Source organism: Anopheles darlingi, chromosome X (assembly GCF_943734745.1).
Source record: "Anopheles darlingi chromosome X, idAnoDarlMG_H_01, whole genome shotgun sequence".
Classification (NCBI taxonomy): Eukaryota; Metazoa; Arthropoda; class Insecta; order Diptera; family Culicidae; genus Anopheles; species Anopheles darlingi.
In genome coordinates, this window is record NC_064873.1 from 6,630,504 (window position 1) to 6,655,503 (window position 25,000).

Sequence of the window (25,000 nt, forward strand, 5' to 3'; positions counted from 1 at the left end):
ACGAGACTTAACCGAGTGCTCCCGCGCCGGGACGCACCGAAATTTGGGCGTGTGAAGGGGGGGATGATAAGGTAGGGTGGGGATGAGGGATGGACGCGAGGGTTGGCTTGGTTCGTTGGCTGTGAAGTGATAACGCCACGACGCTCGCGACGAATGAGGCAGGGGGGTTATCATGGACGAGCCCCAACGTCGAGAGGTCAGTTCATCCCCAACCCCCCCAACACCCCGGAAAAAGAGCATAAGCGGGGGTTGAAGGGCTGTTTGATTAATTCATTGACCAGTATAATAAATGAAACGGGGCACTCGGGGATGAGTGCGGCATCCTGGCGCTCTCGTAATCAGGATTACAGCACCGCGGGAGCAGCAGCAGCAGTAGCATAGTAGCACCCTTCTCGTGTTGCCTTGAGCACCTTGCACACGGACCTTGAAGGGCTCACCATTGCGTCACATCATCGCGTCACTGCCACTGTCGCTGTCGACAGCTTACTTCATTCATTTCTAATGATTTATGGTATCCAGAAGCCCAAGCCCGGAAAAGGGGGGTGGGGGGGGGGGCTTTAGGAGGTTTGGGAGGTAATAGAGTGATAATCTGTGACTTTCCCAGATCGACCGCTGCGGACGCCTGAAGACACGTGGCCCCGAAAGGCCTAATTGACTGAAGAAGGACCGCTGGCCGGTGGCGATGGCGCGTTCTTCGATTATGTGACCGGTTGACTGGTGGGTTGAGGGATGAGGGTGCACCGACCCTCCACCCTCTAGGCCCTGGTTTCTCAATTTGATAGGCGGAAAGGGGGAGGGGACAGCTTTCTGTATTACTTCTGGCCTGCAATGGCAGCCGACGGATCCCTGCACCCCCTTCCCCTGTCACCCCCTCCACCGTCCACACACACAACCATACCAGTTCCGTCGTGTGGTAATGCGGTCAGACCTGAAACCCTGGCACACAGTCCGCGCCAGGGCCAGGGCCAGGGCCCGGGGGTAGCCTTACAATAGACCAACCCCCACCCCGTCTTCTCTTTCATTGCCACTCCCGGCACTCACTTCTCACGCAGGCAACGGCCCCGCGGCGACACGGGCGAGCGAGCGAGCGAGCGATTTGATTGATTATTATGTCCCCGAGCCCGAGCCCAATCGTCTCTTCCCCCCCCCCCCGTTCCGTTTGTGTACCGTTTCCGGTATACTGCGAAGCGAGCGAGCGAGCATCAAGCAGCAGCAGCAGCACCAGTTGTGCCCTATTATTTAAACTGTACTCTACCCGGGCGACACACTCCCCCCCCCCCCCCCGCGAATGGGGCCTGGGAATGACTTGAGCCTGGGCGTCGTCATTAACCATTGTCATCAGATGGAGAAAACGAAGGGAATGGGGAGAGCGGTTACGAACGGCTCAAGCTCAAGGTAATCCGTCCGCTTAAAAGTCCGCTTTCCGTGATTGGATTGGATATGTCTGCTTGAACCGGAACCGGAACTGGTTGGTAACGACGAGGAAACGGAGCTTAAGCCCTTTCACTGACACAGGGCACAGGCTGGCTGTCGGGCTCGTTGGCTGGCCTGATTGGCCGCAATCATTCGTGTGAAGCCAGCACATGAAGACCTACTCCTGCTCACCCTTCTCTTCCTCTTCTTCTTATCCTTCACCTCGAATCGAATCGAAAAAAAAACGAGAAAAGGAAAGTAGCAGCAGCAGCAGGACGCTCTCCTCCGTGGCAGCACTACCGAAGGGAGGGTTTGAAAAGGGCCTCAAAACCCAGGAGCAGTACCTTGGACGGCTTGGAAAACACCGCGCGAACACACACACACACACGCGAACACGAACACTGTGCTGTGCATCCTTCCGTAAACCGAAAACCAAGCAGCAGTAGCGACGTCAAAGCCGCGAAGATGGCGGTGTGACAGGCCTGGCATGCAGGCCTGGCAGGCAGCGATCGATCGATATCGGGTTCCGTGGATGGAGGAACGGTCCTTGAACGCTGGTGCGCCTGGTGAGACGGACGGATGTGTACGAGAAATTAAATTTACAAGCTCCAATCAAGCTGCTGCTCGAGCAGATCCCTTGGCCGGGACGCGATTGGTGCGCGAGTGATCCTATCCGGTGAAGAGTGAAGAAGTTGGCGATTGCTGCGAGGCTGCGGCATTGATGCCGGATCAATAAGTGAACTAGGCCGGGCATCCAGCATCCAGCATCCAGCATCTAGCACACACACGTACACACACACACACACACACACACACACACAGAGACTCATATAGCCAACCTGCGGGATGCCTTCAGTTCGATTTATGAATAATGAATCGTGGGCTGTCGGTTGGTGGTTGGTGGTTGGTGGTGGTGGTAGGGCCAAAGGGAGGGTTGCGCTACCCTTCGCGTGCTGCGGGGGATGAGGATAGGTCCGGATGAAATATGATGATGCCCTCGTTACCACGCTCCTCCCTCTCCCCCTTTGCTTATCCCCCACCATCGATCGCTTTAGCAGCAGTAGCAGTAGTTGGCGACCCCGACGCCAACGCCAACGCTCGGTGTGTTCAAGTCAACTCAACCTTTACCTAAAACCTGGACACTGGCGATGACCGGCGGCTCCCATCAGCTTCTCTCTCTTTCTCGCTCTCTCTCTCTCTCTCTCTCTCTCTCTCTCTCTCGCTCTCTCTCTCTCCCTCCCTAATCACATTCGACCGCACCCAATTGAAATTCCTCGACCAAAAACCACTAGACTCCAAAGGGTGGAGATGAGGGGGTGAACCCCAAAACCAGTCAAGAGTCCGAGGGTTGTTCGTCGTCCAGGGTGCTACGGTTGAAAGGGAGGAAGGGAAGTAGTCAAGTAGCAGTGGGCAGTGGGACACGGCGATTGATCTCTCGGATCGAGCGCCATCTGCTCTGTTTTCCAAGTCCAAGGAAATAAGCCCTCGATACACACACCCGGACCGAGAGTGGGATGCTTTTGCGCCCTTTGCGCCTCAGAGCCCCAGAGATTGACTGGCTGCCCCCCCCCCCCCCCCCCCCCCTAGCACATGCCTGGCATACTCCTTGGTTCCTTTAACAACTCCGAAAAACCGAATCCGAATGGTTGTTCTTCGGTATTCGGAATTTTCTGCGCGTTCTGCGCTTCTGTTCCGTTGTGCTGCTTCTTGTTTACTTCTTCCATTTGCTTCTCTTCCATTTCTTCTACTATTGTTTCTCGGTTTTCTTTTTCAACTGTTTGTTTTATTGGCTTATTTTTACTGGTTTTATTCTACTGATTCTTCTTTTGTTTTGTTTTGTTTTTTTTTGGCTACTTTTTCTTCCAGTGCTTCATCTGCTGTTTCTGTTTTACACGTGGTTTCCAGACCCCAATCAAGCTAATAAACGGGGTTTTCAACTACAACACTCCTGTATACAAGGGATTCCTGTGTTCCAGAGGCTGTTTCATATGGTGGCCGATTGCTGGTAGCCGTAACGCTTACTTTAATTACTCATCGCAGTGCCGGAACTGAACAAAGAATGAGCGGACGGGGAAATGGGGACCATAGCAAAGAGGCGACATTGAGCCGATCCTTGAGGTTGGCATATGCATGGTTGCATGCATGCATGCCCGGTGCACACACACACCACGGTCGCCGCGGAAGTCGCCATTACTCTCCGGTCGGCATTCATTCGGTTTCCGCCAGCGTCACCGCGCACTGAAGCACAAACAGGGGAGAAGCAAAGGCCGGAAGGAAGTAGAGCGTTAAATCAAGGCATTAGGAGCCTGCGTGCTACATTACGCCCGTGCCGTATCCTTGCTTGCAATTGGAGCAGCAGCAGCAGCAGAGGCAGCAACTACGAAACAATAGCTCTGTACCTGTTTATCTGTATATGTGTGCATGTGTGTGTGTGTGACACAACAACCGGCCCAACTACAAGCTGGCGATAGCGTTGCGCACGCGCGAACCGCGTGACGTAGAAGAGATGACGTTTGACAGGTCAGCGTTTGACAGTTTGACAGGAAATGGGTGACAGACAAAAGGGCCGGGCCGAACCCGGTCCAGGACGACCTTCCAGGCAGGCAGACCAGGCTTACCTCCAGCTGACTCGGCGAGCACCATGACGAGGGCCAGTAGCAACGCCCTGAACGGGCTCATCAGTTTCATGACTGCTGCAGCTGTGTTGTGGGACCGTCTTGCAAGCTAGTAGTAGACGAGAGACCGATGCGCGATGCCATTCGAGCGTGCTCCTGTGCTCCACACGTCCACGTCTACGGCGGGGGGGCGCGCACCACCTTTTACCACCCACCACCCCGCTCCCGCTCGTTTAACTCTTGTCCCACTTGGTCACTGGTCCTTGGTCACTTCACTTGGCGGTCCATCCACCCAAGGGAGCACCCGGATTGCAAAATTCTGCGGCGATCGGCGCCTAGATCGAGAAGAATCGCTCTCTCTCTCTCTCTCTCTCTCTCTATTTCTCACTCACTTTCTCTTAGATACAAACAGCTACACGAATACGAGACACACGGACGAGACACGAGCCACGTTACGCGTTAGGAGCGCACCTAGCGCCGTCTCCTATTGCGCCGATTAGGACGACGATTTGTACGTTGTAGACAATGAAACCTGGCGTGGAAGTCGTGGTAGACCGGTAGTAATAACAGCAATGGTAGCAGATTTACTAATAGAAGTAGTAGTCGTAATCGTAATAGTAGTAGTAGTAGTAGTAGTGGTAGCAGTAGTAATAGTAGTAGTAGTAGTGGTAGTAGTGGTAGTGGTAGTAGTAGTGGTAACTGTACTAGTAGCCCTTTGTTCGGTGCGCACATACAAACACGCACACTAACTAGCACACACTTTGTTCTGGCAGTTCCAGTCCAGTCCACGATCCAGCTAGTAGTAGCGATGTAGCCCTTATCCTCAAATCCTTTTTCGGCCACTTTGGTGTGCGCGCGCCCACCACACTTAACACTCGCCACTCGTCGCCACTGCCTGTCCTGTCCTGTCCGCGCGTGCGCACACACACACTCGCACACCCTTTACGCGCACGATTTACGCTGCCACCAACACTAACCGACTGCTGCAGCAGTAGCAGCTGCAGCAGCAGCACCACGGGCACCTACTACAAGTTGGTCTTCGCATCTTCGCTCTGCTATACTGCATACATCACAGCACACAGATGCACACAGATGCACGCACGCACACACACCTACAGCACGCAAAGCCCTCGACAGCGTTATGAGGTCCTACCAGACGACCACTGGCGACCGGTGGCACTGGTGCTCGGTGCCATCGCGTTCTCTCTCTCGCTACTACTACTATTGGGTTTCGAATCTCGCGCCTAATGTGAGTGACAGTTGCGAGCTGTGAGCAGGGTTGATGTTCCAGCACCCGGGAGAAGGGAAGATTGGCACCGTCCTTGCATTACCGCTTACCTAGAAAGAGAGAGAAAAAGGACAATAATTAGTGTTTGAGTACGATACGTTTGTTGGTGGTGGTCGTGGAGAAGGTTTTGTGGCTTGTCACGAGCCAAGACTAGAGGTCGGGCTATAGGCGCGAGTTCAGTTCTCAGTAAAGCAGCAGTAACGCAGTTCAGTTTCGATTACTACAAATGGCGGCCGTATTTAGGTTGGCTTCTCTTCTCATAGAAGAGAGAGAGAGAGAGAGAGAGAGAGAGAGAGAGAGAGAGAGAGAGAGAGAGAGAGAGAGATCGAGTCGGGCTCAGACCACACGGTACAGAGATCATCCCTTCAAGGGGATGGAACCTCCCCCGTACCACCCCTTAACTACTGCGCGCGCGTTTGCCACTGTTTGCGTCACAAATGGAACGCTTCTGAGCGGAACGGTGAGGGAAGAGGAGAACTGGGGAACTGGGGGCACTGCTCAGTGCAAAAAAGAGGAAGAAAACAGGAGGTAGAAAATGGCACCCGAAAAAAAAAAACACCATCGGGCAAACTGAAACGGCATCGGCACCGTGATGACGTCATAGGACGTCGCTTTAGTCGGTCGGTTGGAGGAGTAGGAGGCTGAGGAGGAGGCTGAGGAGGAGGAGGAGAAGCGAGCGCAAACATCGGCATCATCGGTTGTATGCTAATGTACCCGAGGAGGACCGAGGTTCTCGCACCCCATTCGCACTGAATCCGCCCCCCCCCCCCCCCACCCTTTGGACCGCTATCTCGCTGTATAGCTGCTCTGCCTGCGGTGCCTGCCAAGGAGCATGAGCACACGGATGAGCTCCTGCAGCTGCTGCTACTGCTGCTACTGCGAGACCTCGCGGGGTAGTTGTGTCACTATAAGGGGCGTGGTGTGGCGCAAGCGGCTGTGAGGGGGGAATGGAAATGAGAAAACATGTTTCGCAGATTAGCGATTTGTTATGCTTGCCGGGGCCTCATCCTTTTTGGTTGCCACACACACACACACACACACACACACACACGCACACACACAGGCAGTACTCGTTCATAGAATGCAGTATGGTGCATGGTGTGCCGCCAAGCGCTTGCATACCCTCCCCTCCCGCCTCCCCCCTCCTTTCGTGCGCCAGAGGCAGTGGTCCTTGGGCCTTGGGACACTGAGCACACACACACACGCGCGCACAAAAATACACACACACACACACACACCGAGCTAGAAACGTCCCTGGGGCCTCGATCGCAGCGACACCCGTGTGGTCACGAAAGGGAAAACAATGCGCCTTTTGCGTCACCGCCGATGTCTCGCTTTTGTGTCGCAAATAATGAGCCCGACCGTACTCGCCCATACTACCCGTCCTGTCACTCTTTCTTTCGCTTTATCTCTCTCTCTTTCTCTGTATGTGTGTGAGTGTGAATAATAAGTAACACGGCCACAGTAGCAGCAGCAACAGCAGCAGCAGTAAAATCACAATCCAGCACAAAAGGCGGGCTCGCGATGTCGCGATGCCATCAGGCGGACTGCTACTGTCCTGAAAATGGAAACAAAAGCCCACCAACAGCTTGTTTGCTTGTGTGTGTGTCTGTGTGTGCGTGTGTTGCTGGATTTGAAATGCAACGTGGAATGGCAAAAAAAAATGGCAGGTCGATGCCGCAGCATCGAGTAGGCCGCGGTGTTCATGCTACGATTAGCGAGCCTCGCAGCAACGTGTGACGTGTGCTCTAGTGTGCCGCGATTTTGTGCGAAAGCCTACGAGCGTGCCAGTCCCTCCCAGCAGTACACAGTGTGTGTGTGTTTCAATTAATTTACTGTAAAAAAAACAGAAGTACAAAAAATAACCGCCCTTTAGTGTGTGTTGTCGAAGCTGTCAATGTTGTAAATATCAACAGACACAGACCGACACACACACACACACACTCGTGCGAGCTGCTCTGGTTAGACGTCTTGGTAGTGGCCCTATAGACGCCACTGACGCGATATTCAAGCGATAGTTGCGTCGACAACGACGACGACGACGACGACGAAGACGACAACAGGGGTGGAGGAAGCACGCGACAGGGCTTAGGGGGTACCATCTCGATACCACACCTACCCTTTCTCTCCCGTTTTCCGCAACAGGGCAACAGCTCACCGCTGGATGGATCAATCCACCTGAGCGCCTGGAATCCTGCGGCCTGCTGTGTGCTAGGAGACAGAGGGGGATGCCCTAGATTCGTTTCGTGGTGTTGGTAGTGGTAGTGGTGGTAATGGTGTCCTGTTTTTCCCACAATGTCTCCGGGCAATTGCCGCCATAGCAGCACTTAGCTTAGCCATCCCTCCTCCTCCTCCTCCAGCTCCAGCAAACAGCCTCTGCCTCCCCTGCCCTACCCTACCATTTCCCCAGCAACGGCATGGTAATCCCCCCCCCCCCCCCCCCGGAGGGTGGGGGGTGTGGGGGTGGCGTTCCAGGAAAGCAGAGGAAAACGACGGTAGGGTAGGAGGGGGGGGGCAGAAGAGGGGGCCAATCTGACACTGATTGGTTGTCGGGATGAAGCAGCAGCAACACAACCCCGTCATCCCCCCCAACATCATCCTCCCTGACCGATATTTCATCGACATCGCATTTCGCTCGGCTCGGACATGCTGACGTGCGCGCTTCCGTTGCAACAACCATGCAACACGGGTACCTAATCCGCCACGCCACTGAGCCCTGCTTCTCATCCCTTCCCCTGGGCCACCCCCTCCCCATGATGGCACTACAGCGATAGCTAAATTGTTTTGCGCGACTGACATGCGATATTAATTTACATCGATTTGTTTTCCATCGCTCGCTCGTCATGGAGAGGAGCCTGGGTGGCACGGTGAGGATGATAATCCAGAGCATGGGCCGGGGGGTGCAGCACGGGTACAATTTGCCCGAGTTGCTCTGTTTTTTTTATTGTCACGTCGATCGCCATGTTGGTTGCTGGAAGAGTTACTCTCGGCAATCGGCAGGAGTCAATAATCAGAAGTAGGAGTACCGTTAGGTAGGTAAGGAAGGGGATAAGGGAGGGGGAGAGAGGGTGGCAACAAGGTGGCAGCATGCTGGATGGATGAAAAATTAACTGTTCGGCGATCGCTCACTCCGGGCTCGGACGCTGTTATTGTTTTGCAGCATACCAGCCCCCAGGGGGTGGAACGGGCGTAGTGCATCAACTCCATGACGGCTTGTGAGCTTAGCTTCTTGACGTGTTTACACACACACACACACACACATTCACGATGGGCAGTGATTGGAGTGGAGCGATGGGTGATACTGCTGCGACAGTTCGCGTCGCTGGTTTGATGCGCTCCGAGTCAATCGCCCCGGGATTTCCGTCGAATTACCGTCTGAGGGCAGTAGCGCAGAACGAACGCAGTCGAAATTGTACCGAACATGTGTGATTGTGTGCATCACTTCGAGCACTATAGGCATTACAGCTTTATCTCTTTCTTTTTCTCTCTCTGTCTCTCGCTCTCTCTCTCTCTCTCTCTCTCTCTATCTCTCTCTTTCTTTCTCTCTCTCTTTGCTTATCAAGAAGACTTCAGCGACGTTGACGACGATTTTCGAAACTAATCCAAGTGCGACAAATTTTGGTTTGGTTGGTTGTCGGAACACACACACACACACACACACACACACACACACACACACACACACACACAAACCCCCACACACGGAGCTGCTAGTATGATGCTAGTCCTGCAGGAGTAGCCGGATTGCCGGAATGGATTAGCTGCGAACACAAGAAGTGTTGTGTTCGCCCTCGACAGCTTCTCGAGCGCTCCACCTAGCTAGCTACAGTACAGCTAGCTGGGGCGCTATTGGCTAATGGTAAGCGCTGACGATATCCCTTTGCTTGTCCAACTAGAGCAACTATAGAGCCGTACCCCGTAGCACCAGTGGAAACATATCAACACGCTATGACAGCTGGAGGAAATAAAATAACGACATAAATAAATGAGCTGCCTTTGAAATGGCAATTTCTGGACGAATGGGGTGGTGGGTAAGGGGGGTGGGGGAGGGGGCGAAAGAGAAATACAGCGAATACACGAATTGTTTTGTGTGCGCTGCATATGTATCCGCCGGCAGGCAGCTGCTGCTGCTGCTGCTGCTGCTGCTGACTAGTGCTGACTACTAGCGCGACTAGCGACGCTCTGCTCGTTTAGAAGCTCGCTCGTCAGCTCCTCGCGCCTCGCATCGCTCCGCTCCAACGTTCCCCGTACTTGCTTGGCACCCGGTACCAGTGCGGAAGCTACGACAGCGTCGACGATGACGACGACGGCTGCAGACGACTGCAAACTACGGATCCTTTCCTTCGGATCCCTCGGTTCCATGATCCACCCCTAATAGGGGAGAGGGGTGGGGTGTTCAATTCGAGGTTCTGCGACATATCCCCCCACTCCGGTTTCAGCACAAATACACACACACATTCACACACCGACACACTCATAAAGGAACACACAATTATCTCCATTTGATGCTCTCTCTCTCTGTCTCTCTCTCTGTAGCTATTCGTTGCGAAATCAGCAATATCCTCGCGATCCCCGCGATTCAAGCGATGATGTAACCGAGGAAACAGCCCGTGAGAACGGGAGACGGTGGAATGATGCACCGGGCGATACCGGGCAAATCCATGATGGCGATAGCGAGAGCCGCTCGCAGCAGGGGATGCAGCTAAGGATGAGGGTAGGGGGATAGAGGGTGGTACGGAATGGTGGTGCTAGGGCGAAGTGCAATTGAGTGGTTGCTCTAAGCGCGAGGACGCGAGCGATTGCGTGCTCATGATGGAATTATGGGGACCACCCCCTCCTTTCCCCTTTCCCTTTCCGCATAACAGGGGGGTAAAGGGGTAGATTATGATGTTCTCCATCGTATTTGTAGCTGATTGTGAAGCACAGCAGCAGCAGCAGTTTGCAGTGCGCTGTTGCGCTGTTTCATGGGCTGTCGAAATGATTGATTTTATGTTTACCGGGAGAGAGAGCAAAACATTGCCATTGCCGCTCAGTCCACCCTGCCGGCCACCCGCGCTTGCACCCAAACGCTCTAGCTCTCTAGCGCTGCAAAAGGAAAGCAAGCTTTGGCCTGGATACCGTTTTTTTCCCGTTCCCATGCATCATTGGAAGGACTACAGACTAAAACCACCCCCGCCTCCCTTGGTGGTGGTGGGGGTAGTTGCAGAGACAGGGGGCAAAAGGCTGATCAGCGCTTACAGCGAAAGCAGAACAAAAAAAAACGCGCATGATCCTTATGTTTTGGCCGAGGTGGAATGGTTCGTTCGATTTGTGTTCGATGCGTTGGCGACAAGGGTGACAAGGGCGGGGTGTTTGCCCGGGATAAGCGAGTTTCGGGGTTCTCGGCGGCGGTTTTGGGGAGTGTTGTTTTTTTTTTCACCAACCCAACCTTTGTTGGGCGCTGGTGACCTGCGACCACCCTGTGTTGCTCACTGTCATCCTCCTCATACTCCTTGTTTTATGTTTTTCTTTTGTCACTAAGCACTAACCCCTTCCACCCCACCGGCATACCAAAGTGCATCGTAACGTCGTGGTTTTGAAGCTGTCGAGTCACCACCACCACCACCACCACCACTAGCTAACGATCGAGAAAATCAATTTGCTTGCTGCTTGCTTTGCACGCTTCCTTTCTTATAACCCAGCATCCCCCTCATGCAACCCCCGATGACCCCCAACGGCTGCCAATTTCGAGAGAAAGTAGCTCTTTTCCCTTTTCCGTTTGAAGCTCTTTTCCGTTGAGGCTAGCAGAAAAAAACAACAACGAAGTAATCAACTCATCGGCTCGCTTGTGTGTGTGTGTGTGTGTGTGTGTGGCCTTGTGAGACGTACTTTAAAAAATTTAACCTCCGCTTCTCGATGCCTCCCGTTCCCGTTCCCGAACTCCCCGCTCGTTCGTTCGAAGGAAATGGTTCATTGAATCGTGGCGCTCCACAGAAGAGTGTCGTCTGCACGCTCAAAGCAGTGTCGTTGTCGATCGTGTGTGTGTGTGTGTTTCGAAAATGTGGCTTGCCACTCGGCCCCCGGAAGACGGTGCCAACGACATAAATCAACGTAACACGCTTCGGGCGGCCACCACCCAGTGGTAGTAGCAGTAGCACCAGTAGGAGCAGCACCAGCAGCAGCATGGCGGTTTCGCGGTTTCTTTGCAACTGAAGCCCGGCGTACGGGGAGCGCAGGAGACGCCATATTTCATCAAATTTCCCGCTTCATTTTCCAGTCGGTTCCAGGGGGTTTTTCTTTTTGTTGCTTTCTTTCTTGGTGCTTGGTCTGGTGCTCGCGCTCTGCTTTTAAGCCGTGCGCAAATGGGGGGAGGGGGGGCTGCAGAATTGGCAGAATATTGAAATTCAAACGATTTATCCTCAACAAGCAGATAAACCCCTTCTGTCGTTCTTTTCTGTTTTCTGTGCTCCTTGAAGGAGTGGATGGGAGAGGCTTGGAGGCTGGCGCACGGCGCTGTAACACGTTCACCCGGGTTCTCCTGGTCTCGTGGACTCCTGGACGCCGGACAAAGTTGCAGAAAAATCGCCAAACTCGTGTACCAGGTGTATAACGTTAAATCCGCTGTTTTTTTAAGTATTTTTGTGAAAAGAAAATACATTTTTTTAAATAGATTTCAATCCTAAACATAAATTCTTCATGTTGTTCCCCTCACTAGCTACACATTTTTCCCATCTTTTGAGCATTTCGAGGCTGGTTTAGTAACTCTGCTAATGCTGGGCAAATATTTTTCGCGATTAGACATCATCCTTATCGAGAAGAGCCTGCAATTTATGATCCTCATCATCTTTCAGTCGATTTTCACGCTTCTCGTCGCTCTTTCGGTAGCCGATTTATGTAAATTAAAGCAAAAAAGGTAAGCTTCCCGCGTACGCTTTTTTCCGGGAACTAAACTATACATCATTATGGAAGGAAAAGTGTACATTTTTGCATGGAATCATTTATGTGCAATCTTTTATGTGCACTGATTTGCGTAAATAGGCGTCGAACGCATGCAAAAAAAACAGTATGCAATGATGATAACAGCTCATTGTGCCACGGTAAGCCCCATCTATAAGCAAACAGCGGATTTAAGGTTATAAACCCACAAATCGTGACCTGAAAATACATCCAAACATGGCTGCGGGATCGGTTCCATAGTTCCAGTGAAAGTTGTTCCGTTCTGTTTCTTGTGCCACGCAAAACGAGAACCACCAATCGGAAACAGCGCGCAGTGCGCAGTCCACATCCGAGATGAGACCGTGAGGCGCAACGCGGGGTTGTAACGGGGGTTAGATTGTAGGGGAGGCAGTGCAACGATCCTGCGCGCTGCGTGTGTGAGCTACGAGTTTCTGCGAATTATAATATTCCGCGAAAGCGAATTCCGAAGCGCTCCGGCCAACCAGGCGACTCCGACCAACAAACAGGGTAAAAACCATCCAACCCCTCAACCTTATCGACCCCCCCCAACCCTCCGCGTCTCCCTCCCATCCCCCCAAAAAGGGCGCAACTGATTTCACTTCGCCATCACCAATCTCTACGCGGAAGGGAACCCTTTTCCCAAACCTGCCACAACCAGACCAAAAAACGCCATGCTCTAGCTGCACTGGAAACTGGAAGAGTATAAAGAGAGGAGTGGTGGTGGTGGTGGCTGTTCACCCAACCATGTGAACAAAGGCTGCGATCGCTGACAAAACTAATTTTTCTCGTGTCATTAGCATTGCAGGGAACAGGGAACGAAAGCCCTGACCCTCACCAGACCTGCACCGCGTTTTCCGGTTTTCCACCCTCGATGGGTCGGTCGGTCAAGGGATGAAGCGATCAAGATCAAACGACGACGAGACGCGGGCAAAATGCGAATATATAGAGCGAGAAAAAAAAAAAAGCCCCTCCCGAAAGTTAATGAAAATCCTAAATCCCCATGTTGTAGTAGCACTGGTTGAGTTGAGGGGGGGATGAAATGCCCGACCCCTTTTCATCCCCGTTGCGCAGAAAATGCACTGGGCACCCGTCAGCAGCAACAGTGCACTACAACAGCAGCAGCAGCAGCAGCAGCAGCGGTAGACCAGCAAGCTTCAACATCAATCGTGCGCATTGAAGTAATTTTACCAGAGGATGGCCCAGGGATCGGAAGCTACCCCTTTTGCGCCACTCCATTAGTGGGTTGCCGTCCCCGTGCCCCGTGGGGAGGGAGAAAGAAGGGGCGTAAAACCATCAACCCCCCATCCCCCTCCCCAAACTTAATCAATTTCATGCAGTTTCGGTTGAGCACTTTGGCCGCTGGGGGGGAGAGGGATGGGGGTTGGTTGGTAGAGGGACAGGAGGGCAAGCGGAAACATCCGCCTCATCCGCTGCTTCCGTCAGGCAACAGCCATGCCATGCCAAGCAACAGGCAACTCGTTGCTCGTTCACCATTGTTGTTGCTGTTGTTGTTGTTGTTGTTGTTGTTGTTGAGATTTTCCACCCGATCCCGCCCGCCGTTATAAATATGTTTGCAAACAAGGGGCTGCGCGCTAGCCGTGGATGGGTGGGTGGGACTGCGCGCGCCGTCACCATGTCACCGGCAAACCAGAACGCAAGCAATGACGCTGCTTCCGTCCATTAGCTCTTCGACCCCCCGCCCCGACTTCCTGTGCCTGCGTGCTGCGAACGGGGACGGCAACAACGCCAACGACAACAACAACAACAACAGCAACAAAATCAACAGCAACAGCAACCGATCCGATGGCGCAAACATGGCGCGTATCGCTCCAGGGGGTGTGGTGGTAGTGGGAGGAACCAACTCCACCCCCTCCCCCTCCCCCACCATCCCCTACCCTCGATGAAACTAAATATAGCTGACCATCACCGCGCTGGATTCGGACGAAGCTCAGGTGCTGTTGCTGCTGCTGAAGAGCTCTATTTACAGCTCAACCAGCATTGGCCTTTCTCTCAACCCGAAAACCAACAAGGGGGCAAGGGAAAGGGGAAGGGAAGGGACTGGGTTGGTGATGGAGGACGAGCCGAGAAGCTTTTAGACATTTAACCTTCTGAGCAACCAGCCCCTCAATGGTAAAACCACTCCCTAAATTGTATTACTGCGAGAGCGCACAGACACACACAGACACACACATACACGCGCGTGTTGATAGCGTCGTCCACCTTTGCGACATTTGCGCAGTAGCAGTAGCAGCACCAAACTGTGGGGTTCGGGTTCTCAGTGCTGATGCTGATCTGAGCTTTCCAATTTTTGCGAGGTGATGTAGTGCCGCCTACACTGTCTCTACATACACACACACACACACACATACACACACACCTCGTTTTCATCAACGAACCATCTTCGGTTTTGCATGAACGTTTCGTTGCGATATGCGAAATTTCGATCGCGCATCGCGAACAGTTTCTGTGTGTGTAGAAAAACATACGCAAACAACTATTTGCGATGCGTTATCGAAATTTAGACATCGCAACGAAACGTCTTGTCACTTTGACACTTGTCAAAGCGAGAAACTCCTTAACCAGCAGGAGCTTCTCAACTGTTACTACCGCATGACAGCAGTCCCGCCCCAATTCTACTACTGTTCTGGCCCTTCCAGTAGCCCTCGATGTCCACCACCATCCTCATGTCACTCTCTCACACACTCACACACGCAACGGGTGAGCAGTAGTTCGAGCAGCTCGATGCCTTGATGCCTGCGTCACAACACAACACAGTGGCACAGAGTGAATTTGACGATTTGCGTAATGGCGTCATAAACGCTCAAAATGGCTTCCTCCAGTTTCTGTCATCATGTATCCGTGAGCGTGCGTTTGTGTGTGTGTGTGTGTGATCACGACCCTCTTGTAATTCGCGACCGAACCGAGAGGCTGGCAGCATAAATTCACCAGATTCGGTTCGCAGAATGCAATTCCCCCTTCGGTGCGTCACCTACGCCGTGAAAGAGAGAGAGAGAGAGAGAGAGAGAGAGAGAGAGAGAGAGAGAGAGAAAGAGAGAGAGACGGCAAAGTGAGGGCGAAAGAAGTAATTTGAAAGTTGAGCCAAAGTCGTAAACAGTAAAGGTCAATCCGATTGCTATGCCCCGAATCATATGCTTCCTCCCTTGCACTCGCACTCTTCGGTGCGGTGTGTGTGTGTGTGTGTGTCTTGGTACGCACACGCTTCTGCTTTTATAGCCGCTATTTTCACACGTACACGAACACGGTCCCTGTCGACGGCTACGATGGGTGGGTGGCGGCTTGCAGAAAGTTCGCTTACCCCCCAAATTAGGGCATTGCATGGCTGGTTGGCTGGTTGGCTGGCAGGCACTGGTAACAATTACATTCGCCACCTCCCTTTACTGGCTCCCTTTCTTCTTCTTCTGGGGGTGGAGGTTGATGGGGTTTCTCCATTTTTAATGGGTTTTCTCACCCTTGCCGCCCCCTCCCTTTATTTCTGGGGAGGGGGTTCCTCATCTTTCGGGGAAATTCGACGGACGATTTAACAGTTCGTGCACGTGTTGAGCGTCCCCCCGCGCAAAACCAGCTCCGAACCGAATTGTCGCAGTTTTTTTTGTTTTTTTGTTTTGCTTTTCTTTCTGTCCGTTGTTTTTGTTCTAAATTTCTACATCCCCGAAATACCGACCAGCCGCCCCGGGGCCCGGCGCTGGCCCGGCGCTGGCCCGGCGCTGGCCCTCGCTTAATGGAACCGACGGCGACGACGACGACGACGACGATGGTGAAGGATTGGGGCGCGCGCGACCCACGCGCACGCATTTTTTTCTGTTTCCCCGCGTTTTCTGGAACTATGCCGCGATTCGTTTAACCCCCCCTCCCTCTCACCCTGACCTGGAGTGGTAAATCTTTTGACTGGCGACGAATCGTCTTTTGGAATCGCCCCTTTTGGAATCGCTTTCCAATCGCGCTCGTCGTCTGTTATCTTTGCAGAAATGTTCCCCAGCACCATGCTGCTCTTCTCATCTTACCTCCTCTGTACTGTCCGCGATGTGTGAGTGTGTGTGAAAGTTTAATCCAGAGAGAGAGAGAGAAAGAATGTGTGTGTGTGTGTAAGTGTGTGTGTTTTGGTTTCTTAGTGGTTGAATAAAAGGACGATACGAAAATCAATAAAAGCAGCTCCTTCACATCTGCCCTAGAAGAGGGGTGCCACACCCCTGGCCTTTTTTTGTGTGTGTGTGAGAGAGAGAAAGAGAGAGAGAGAGAGAGAGAGAGAGAGAGAGAGAGAGAGAGAGAGAGAGAGAGAGAGAGAGAGAGAGAGAGAGCTAGAGGCAGAGAGATAGTGAGATAGTGTAAGATAGCCTCCAGCCCAAATACTAGGTCAAGGACCTGAGCTATAGCAGGTCTATAACCTTACATCCGCTGTTTTTTTTGTCAAAAACCCATTTTTTTTAATAGAGAAGCAACATTTATTCAGAGTATTTTCCCAACAGCTACACATTTTTTTCAATCTTTCGGACAAAATTAAAGCAAAAAGTAGAGCTTCCCGTATATGCTCTTATTCTACCACAAAATTTGGCATCATTATCAGTGCACTGATCTACGTAAACAGGTGCCGAACCTATGCAAAAAATAGTATGACACGTTAATTATAGCTTAATTTACACGATAAGCCCAACAAGCAATCAGCGGAATTTAGGGTAATACACCTGGCAGTGGAAAAACTTGCGCTGCCTAGGCCTACAGTAACGGACAACGTACGACTGGTGGCCTTGCTGGTTACTGTGCAGCGCTTGTTGCGCTTGAATCTCGCTGGAGCACATAAGAAAATTAAAATACTTTGTTTTGTTCCATTCCAAGGTTGATGGTTTCGCGAGTATTGTGTGAAAAGCAGATACGACACTTGCCCTTCGCACTTTCGAGACCCTATTCAAATGAAACTAAAAGGAATCTAACACACACACACACACACACACACACACACACACACACACACACACACACACACACACACACACACACACACACACACACGCGCGCGCATATTGGTTGATTGGGTAAGATTCGCAGCTTCTTGAGTGGCTGCCAGCGCCGGCAGCGAGTTGGCAAATCGTGAGGAAAATACACACCGGCCACCCAGTGGCCCCCTTCCCCGGAAGCATGCTGCATCGAAAATGGCATGATGGACGGCGGCAGGAGTAGGTGAAGAAACGCCTCCGCCTCTAACTCTCCGATACCACATATATCATCCCGGAGCCCGGAACCGACGCCCATTTCGGCACATCGTTGCTCATCGTAGCCTCGTAGCGGACTTTATGCACACTTTTTTCCACCTCATTTTCCCCTGTTTTCCACCCCATTTTCCAACGCAACCGTATCGAACGCGCGCGCACACACACACAAATTTGTCTGCTTCCTCACTCACCTGGAGGCAGCCGAACCACTCCATTTTCCCCGTTCCCCGTCAATCGATCTGCCCCCCCCCCCCTCTCGGTGTCAACCGGTGTTCAGGTTTTTCAGCAAACTTTCTTCCTGCCTGCCGGCCAACCAGTCGCGGCCCCTCCTAGACAGGTCCCAAAACTGTCAAGAAAAGACATTCGCCCTGCCGCTCGTCTCAGGTTGGTGGAGTTTTTTTTTGTTTGCTTTGTTCTTTTCTTTCTTTCTTGCGGAAATTTCGGGACCTTGGCCTCCAGGTCCAGGCCTGGAGATTCGAGAGGTCTGATGGTTGGGAACACGGGAACAAGCAGCGCGAAGGTTTTTGAGAAGAGAGTGAGCCCGGTAACCCATTCAGTTTTAGCTCGGGATCCGAAAGGGGATGAAAAGATCGGGAGGGGGAGGGATCACTCCAGAAGCGAAAAATATCAATCAATATTCATATCGCCCCCCGAAACCCTCATTCGGGGATTTCGAAAGTAATCACAGCAAATGATCCCCCTCTCTCCCCTCCACCACCAATTCCAACCCGTGCAGTCAAGGGAGCTTGGGGGGATGAAAGCGTTCGGTCGGTGACTCCAATCACTGCGCCCGGCGTGTGCATAAATTCAATTTCGACCCCTCCGGGGGGGACGTAACTCCCGTTCAACATTCACCTCTCCACGCACTCCACCACCACCTCTCGTTGCTCGTTCGATGGCGAACGGTCGAACAAGACACCCGATGTCCCGCCGACGTGCGTGGAAAGCAAGTAAACGGAGGCAACTAATTAACCCCCGAACCCACCACCCCCGGGTCTGGGTGGAGGAGCATGCTGCAGGCCCCATCATGCACCTCATCGTCATCGTTATGGGCACACTATTGTGGAATTTTCGTCGAGTCGAGATACGATTCGAGTTCTTCTAGTAATGCCCCAGTTTTGTATCGCAGAGTTCGAGCACGAACTCGAGGCGCATGCTCGAGGACCCCAAGACCATCGACAGAGCTGTGCACTTGGGTCGGAGTTGTAACTTCATTCAATCAATCCACTATTGCTCCATAGATATTTTTTTGTATTTGTTACAGATGCACTTTTCGGCACACTATCACAGTGTTTACAATTTAATTTTCTTTTGAATTTTCTGGATTTTCTTCTGGAACAAAGAGGGGTTCAGATTTGAACCCAGCTTGAATCCCGGGCACCGCTCGAATAGCAGAATATAGCAGGCTTTAAGGGCAAAGCCCCCCCTTATTTCGGTTATTTCGGGTCCAAAAAAGGCTTATTTTTGACGATTTTTAGTGAAAAAACCATTCACTTTAATTTATTTAAGTGAATGTCATATTGAACTACAACTTTTCAAGAACATCTGGTTCTGTTTTGGGGAAAATTTTATCAAAACTACGTTCATGGCATCCAATCTAGAAAGGCAAGTATGCAAAAAATTACTTTTTGCGGTGCCCATCATAGCAACATGCCTGGTCATCAGAAATATACAAATGAATATTCTTTCGTTAGGTTATAAGTTTATCCAGGTAGCTCCGTCGAGTTTTTGTTGAATTTCTCATTTTTCGATTTTTGGCAGATTTTTGAAGTTGAAAAAGTAATGCTTTTTTTGGATATTCCCTCAAAAAACGACACTTTACATAATTAAAAAAAATATTGAAAAAAAAGTATCAACAATTTTTTACAAAATCTCGACGGGGTTACCTGGCAAATAGTATAAAGATTAAGTTTTCAAATTTTCAAATCGATCGGTCCAGTAGTTTTTACGCTACGATGGGCCAACCGACTTTGAAAACATAGGTTTTGGGAAACGTGATTCAAAGTTGCGAGATGCATTGAGCCTTGTATGAAAGGCAGAGTTTCAAAAATCCATATCTTTGTCAGTTTTGCTTCGATTGATCCCAAAATTTCACACAATAATCTTAAAAGGATAAGCACTCATAAAATAAATCAAATAAAATACCGAATAAAAAGTAAATGCGAATAAATCAAATAAAATACCGAAGCCCTCCCTTAATGCACACTCGAGAGTGTGGTCGTGTAAGATCAGTCGACTCGATTTCCACAATAGTGCCCAGTATTCTAGTTATATGATGCAAGACAATCGATCGGGGGACCCCTCGTGGATCTTGGAATCTCATGATGAGTGCTGTGATGACTGACCCACAACACAGCAACCAAGCTGAAGACATAGGAATAATAAGAATCGGAAGAAGAAGAAGAAGAAGAAGTTTGTTTGTGGGGCGCGATTTTTGGGACCCATGAGTTCACTTTCAAAATTCCATCTCCACCTCGCTGCCTGCCCGAAAAATTGGTGACAAAAAATTGCGCTTAGCGCGCGTCGCGGCCATTTTGACAACCGTTCACACACACACACACACACACAGCAGCCAAAGCCTCGGCCAACAAATCAGTGCCATCCCCCTCGACCACCACCCCCATCCCCTTCCCCGTTACTGTTCTCTCCGTGCACGGGAATATTCGCTAAAATATGTGGCCGAAAATGTGCCGTTCCACGAAACCAGCCAGCCGCTTAGTCGCAGAGGTGCACCATCCGTCGCTGGCACCTCCACACCGGTGGAGGGGTGAAGCACCAGGCGTCTCCATCGGGCTCGCTCGCTCGTCGCTTGTTGTCGTTTGCTAGGTTCGGGGCAAAAGTTTCCAATATTATTACTTTCGTGTTTTTTGTGTGCTGCTGCTCACAAAACTTTCCGTCACGGCTACGTACACACACACACCCACAGGGACTGTAGATGTGCGCCCGGGCGCGCGTGCAAAATTGTCATAAAAATCGGGACGCCCGTGTGTTGCTGTTGCTGTTGCTGCTGTGCTGTTGTAGTTGTTGTGCTGTGCACATCGTAAAGCGACGAATCACTCGCGAGGAGAACGCGAACGAACGCTCGCGCCGCGGGAGTGAAATCATTTTTCAGATCGTCAAGTCGTCTGGAGTGGTTTGCCTCCTCTAGTGGTTCGCCCTCGCCCCCCTTTCCACTGCTGCACCCTCGCATCCCACCCCCCCGGGCCGAGGGCTTAAAAAGGCTCGAGCGCGCAGGCGGCCGGAGCGGCGTTACTAAGCGAACCGTTCATCTCATCATCGTTCATCCTCCTCCAGCCCATCAATTCCCATCTCGCCGGCGAGGCGGAAAATTCGAGAATCCTCCAAGGGCTTTCTCGCTCTTACCGCTTCTCTTCTTCCCCACCCCCACCGCGTAATATGCTTTGCCATGGTAACCAACGGTTGCCACCGCACTCAGAACGAGACGAACGAGCTCGTTCCGGTGACGGACAGAGAGAGAAAGAAAGAGCGAGAGAGAGAGAGAGAGAGAGAGAGAGAGAGAGAGAGAGTGAGAGAGAAAGTGAGAGCTAAGAGCTAAGAGCTTACGCAATGATTTTGGGGCGATAGAAATCGGGGGATGGAAATTGGGGGGATGGAAAGGGAGGGGGATGGAAATTGGGGGTTGATAAAAATAGCTAGAGCAGCGCGACACGCGAAGCAGCAGAAGCAGCGTAGGTTTTCCGCGACGCTCTACAAGTGTTTGACAGCCTTCGCCATCGCCCGCTGCTGCTTCGCCGTGCGTCCCGTGCGTTGCGTTTACTGCCTGCCCTGCCCTGCCGCATACGATCGGGCATACTGACGTGACGTGACGAGGCACCCGTCCCCGTCCCCCCCGCGTCCTTGCAACCGAGCACTGAGAGCACTTCCAGAAAAACTTACGCCACTCGCAGGTTAATTGAAATTTCTGGGCGAAAGCTTCTGGGGCCAGCGGGTGAAGACGCCAGCGGTGAAGAGAGGGGGCTCTGCTAAATCGAAGCTTAGCCAGCAGCCCAAGCTCTTAATTGGATGCTCTACCAACCTCTATCCCGCCAGGGGGGGAGTGGAGGATTTGATGATTAAGATCCGGTTCGCAGGCGGGGGCGTTGGTGTCGCGTGGCCTGATACGTTCGGACTGCCCGAGACGGTGATGGTTGCTGCTATGCTGGCCGGAAGATTCACTGTGGGACACAGCCGTCAGACACGCCGTGGTCGCCCGAGATATCAAAGCAGCCCCGAAGTGAACGAGATCGGATCGCAGCGGCCTCGGTACAGCAGCTGCATGCTGCATGCCCGGTGACGTTAGAGAAGCGTTGTCTACACGAGAGAGAGAGAGAGTTTGATTGCATTTCTCGGGTGCCAGCGCCCTGGTCCAGTTCAGGTTGCTGAGTTTTTGATTGGTTTTTGGGGGGCACAACACGACAATATTTTTTGTTTGTTTTAACCTGGCGCCTATGGCACTATATCAACCAAGGCCGGCCTTGTGTTTTGCACGTGTGTGTGTGTGTGTGTGTGTGTGTGTGTGTGTGTGTGTGTGTGACGGGATGGCCATTCGACGAAAACAGCTTCGCACCCCCTCTTCACCCCCACCCCCTTTTCCGTGCCCCTCTGGTAACAGACAAACAAAAGGTACCCGAAGCCACTCCTTAGTAGGTCCAGGAGTCACCAGGAGTGACTCCATTTTTTTTTTCATCCCCTGCCTGTCTGCCTTTTCTCTCCCTATTTCTCACTGATCTGCTCGGGGATGGGGGATGGGGGGAGGGGGATGATAATGAACTCTACTTTATGTTTCAATTCCATTGGCCGAAACCGAGCGTAAACCATCGGCAATAGGGGAATTCGACAAACAACAACAACAACGCATCCCCCTCCCTCGCCGAAACCATCCCCTTCTTTCTGAAGAACCTGAAACTGGACTCGGAATTGGAGCGCGCGGAGGGGTTTGTAAAATTACGAGCAGCACGTCCCTCCCGGGTTTCAGGGTGTCCAACGGGCCCCATTCCCCATTGTCATCCCGTTTGTTTAACCATCCCCGCCCCCTCTTTCTCCCTTATCTCGATAGGGCCGCGATAACCGATGGGGTAGATCTTGATAACGGCTCCAGCTCTGCCCAGGCTCTTTCGCATTATCCAACCCACCTTCATTGCGTCGTCGCCGTCGTCGTCGTCGTCGTGTGCTAATGTCACCCCCACCCCCACCCCCTCCCATCATCTCAATCTGCGCGGAAATTGCCAGAATCGCCAGGGCGTCTGACCGACCGACCACCACCACCACCAGCGCGCAAACAGTAAAGCAGCAGCTAAAGTTTTCTGCGCACAGCAGGGAGCTGTCTCATTCTCATACCCCGCACCACCACCCTTCACGCCATCATCCGCTAACAACCATTGCGGTGAAATTGACGGCGAAATGGTGCTGCTGCTGCTACTTGCGAGAAAAGCAAATAGAGGCCAGCTACCAGGCGAGAGAGTGCCACTGCTACGCCCCAAAATTACTGTTACGGCGCAGCGGGAGGGTGGGGGTGTTACGAGCGTGCCTGGGATGCTTTCGATGGTGGGGATGGGGGGGAGGGGGGAAAAATTTCAAAAGAAAAATATGCCTTTCGTAAAGAGATGGTAAAGACCGCAACAATCCATGCGCGCCGTCCGTGTCCGTGTTCGTGGCCGTGTCCGTGTGTGTGTGTGCCCATGCCTATATCCTTCCATCCTTGTGCCATGCCATCGATGTGTTGATTATATTTCGGACGCCAGCACTGTGTGTGTGTGTGTGTGCGTGCGCGCCGTGCTGTGCTCGCTGTTTCTGGTGCTGTTTTCTGTGGCCTACAATTGTGGTTTCCGGCCGTACCAGAAACCTTTGCGACCGCGTTCAAACGCGTTAATGTCCTGTGGACTTGTCGCCGGCCTCGCATCGGTGGTGCTGGCAACCAGCTGCCATCTGCCTGCTGCCAGACACCTAACTTGCGCGCCATATAGCACAGAAATAGTGCAATGTAGAGATAGGGAAAGAAACAGAGAGAGAGAGAGAGAGGAAAGAGAGAGAGAGAGAGAGAGAGGCGCTCCTAATTGGTCCGCGGGGTTGTCGTCAATGCGAAAATCGAAGGTGAACACCTCCGGGGCCGGCAGGGCACCCCCTCCCTCGGCCACCCCTGTACCCTCTCGCTTGCTCCTCGTTAATATTCATTGCAGGGTCGCCCAAAGTTCGCTGCGGCGTTCGCTGGTGTCTAGCTGAGCGAAGCTGACTGGCTGGCTGACCGTGAGACACGCCACTGCGTACGCCATTTGTATGGAAATGCTACCGCACGCACCCGCACCCTACACCCCCTACCATAGCGTGTAATCGTATTACAGGGTTGTGTGCAGAATGAAAGTGTGCCAGACTTTCGGTTTACGATCGCGGGCGCGCGCGCGCGCGCGCCTCAAGTGCGCAGCGCTGCGCTTCTGCGGTGACCATTGCCTTTCTTCACACCCCCCCGGGATCAACCACAACCCCCCAATATAGCGCACACCCCTGCGCCGAGGAGTTGTTATATGGATTTTGATTTCATGAAAATTATTCATACAACCCTCCCGACGAGCGTCCCCCCGTGGAGGGGTGGCTCCCATCATCCCTTCTTCTTCGCGTTGACGACGCGTCGTGGCAAAAACCTCCTACCCCTTTCCCAGCCTTTTCGCCTCCCCGGCAGGTGCGTTGCGAGTCGCGAATTCGCTGATTCCGTGATTCGATTCCATCCTGGTGTTTTTTGGAGATTTCCTTTTTGGTGGTGGTGGTGGTGGTGCACTTTCGTTGCGAGGCAAATTGTTCCCTTATCCCTCACCTCGTGACGAACTTCCGCCTTCCGCCTAGAGGGCGGTTTTTGGGGGCGTATATAGGGGTTAAGAGGGGGTTTTTGGGATGGGGGTAGAGAGGAGTGGAAGGGTGAATGCTGCTTTTCGGTTCCAGCTAACAGGTTCCAGCTGCGAGCGTTACGCAGGCGAGCATAACCCAACATAAATAATACAAAATTGGCAGGATGTCGCCATCGTCGTCGTCGTCGTCGTCGTCGTCGTCGTCGTCGTCGTCGTCGTCGTCGTCGTCGTCGTCGTCGTCGTCGTCGTCGTCGTCGCTTCCTCAGAAGCTGCAAAGAGGCAGCTCCCTTCCCTGCCTGCCTTCCGTATCCCCTCGTATCGGCACCGTTTCGTTCGAAATCGGATTTTTACGACTTGACTGGCTTGACGAGTGCGGTGCGGCACACACACACTCACACACACACATGTGTGAGGGATCCACATATTTCCATGTTTCGCGTTTGAAATTGAATTCCAACAGCAGCAGCAGCAGCAGCCATGCCTGTGTCGTTGGATCCTGGGGGCGCGATGAATATAAAACACTCGCAACCCTCGCCCTCATCCATCCGCATCTCCGCGTTGAGCCACGCGTTTGTTTGTGTGTGTGTGTGTGTGTGCGGAGCGGATTTATGGTTACCTTATGAGCCGGGTTTTGCAATCAATTATATGGATTTTGGTTCTACGTCCCTACGTTCCTTACAGGCCATA

The 25,000-nt window shown here is 52.4% G+C and overlaps 1 protein-coding gene across 5 annotated transcripts in view; it reads right to left on the reverse strand.

Moving 5' to 3' along the window:
- LOC125959089 (uncharacterized) overlaps positions 1–25,000 on the reverse strand; it is a 153,859-nt gene that overhangs the window by 112,226 nt on the left and 16,633 nt on the right. For all 5 annotated transcript variants that reach the window (XM_049691885.1, XM_049691877.1, XM_049691902.1 and 2 more), the window contains exon 3: positions 4,032–5,366. In XM_049691885.1, the coding sequence (XP_049547842.1) occupies positions 4,032–4,101 (70 nt within the window). In that variant the 5' untranslated portion in view covers positions 4,102–5,366. The remainder of the gene's footprint in view (positions 1–4,031; positions 5,367–25,000) is intronic.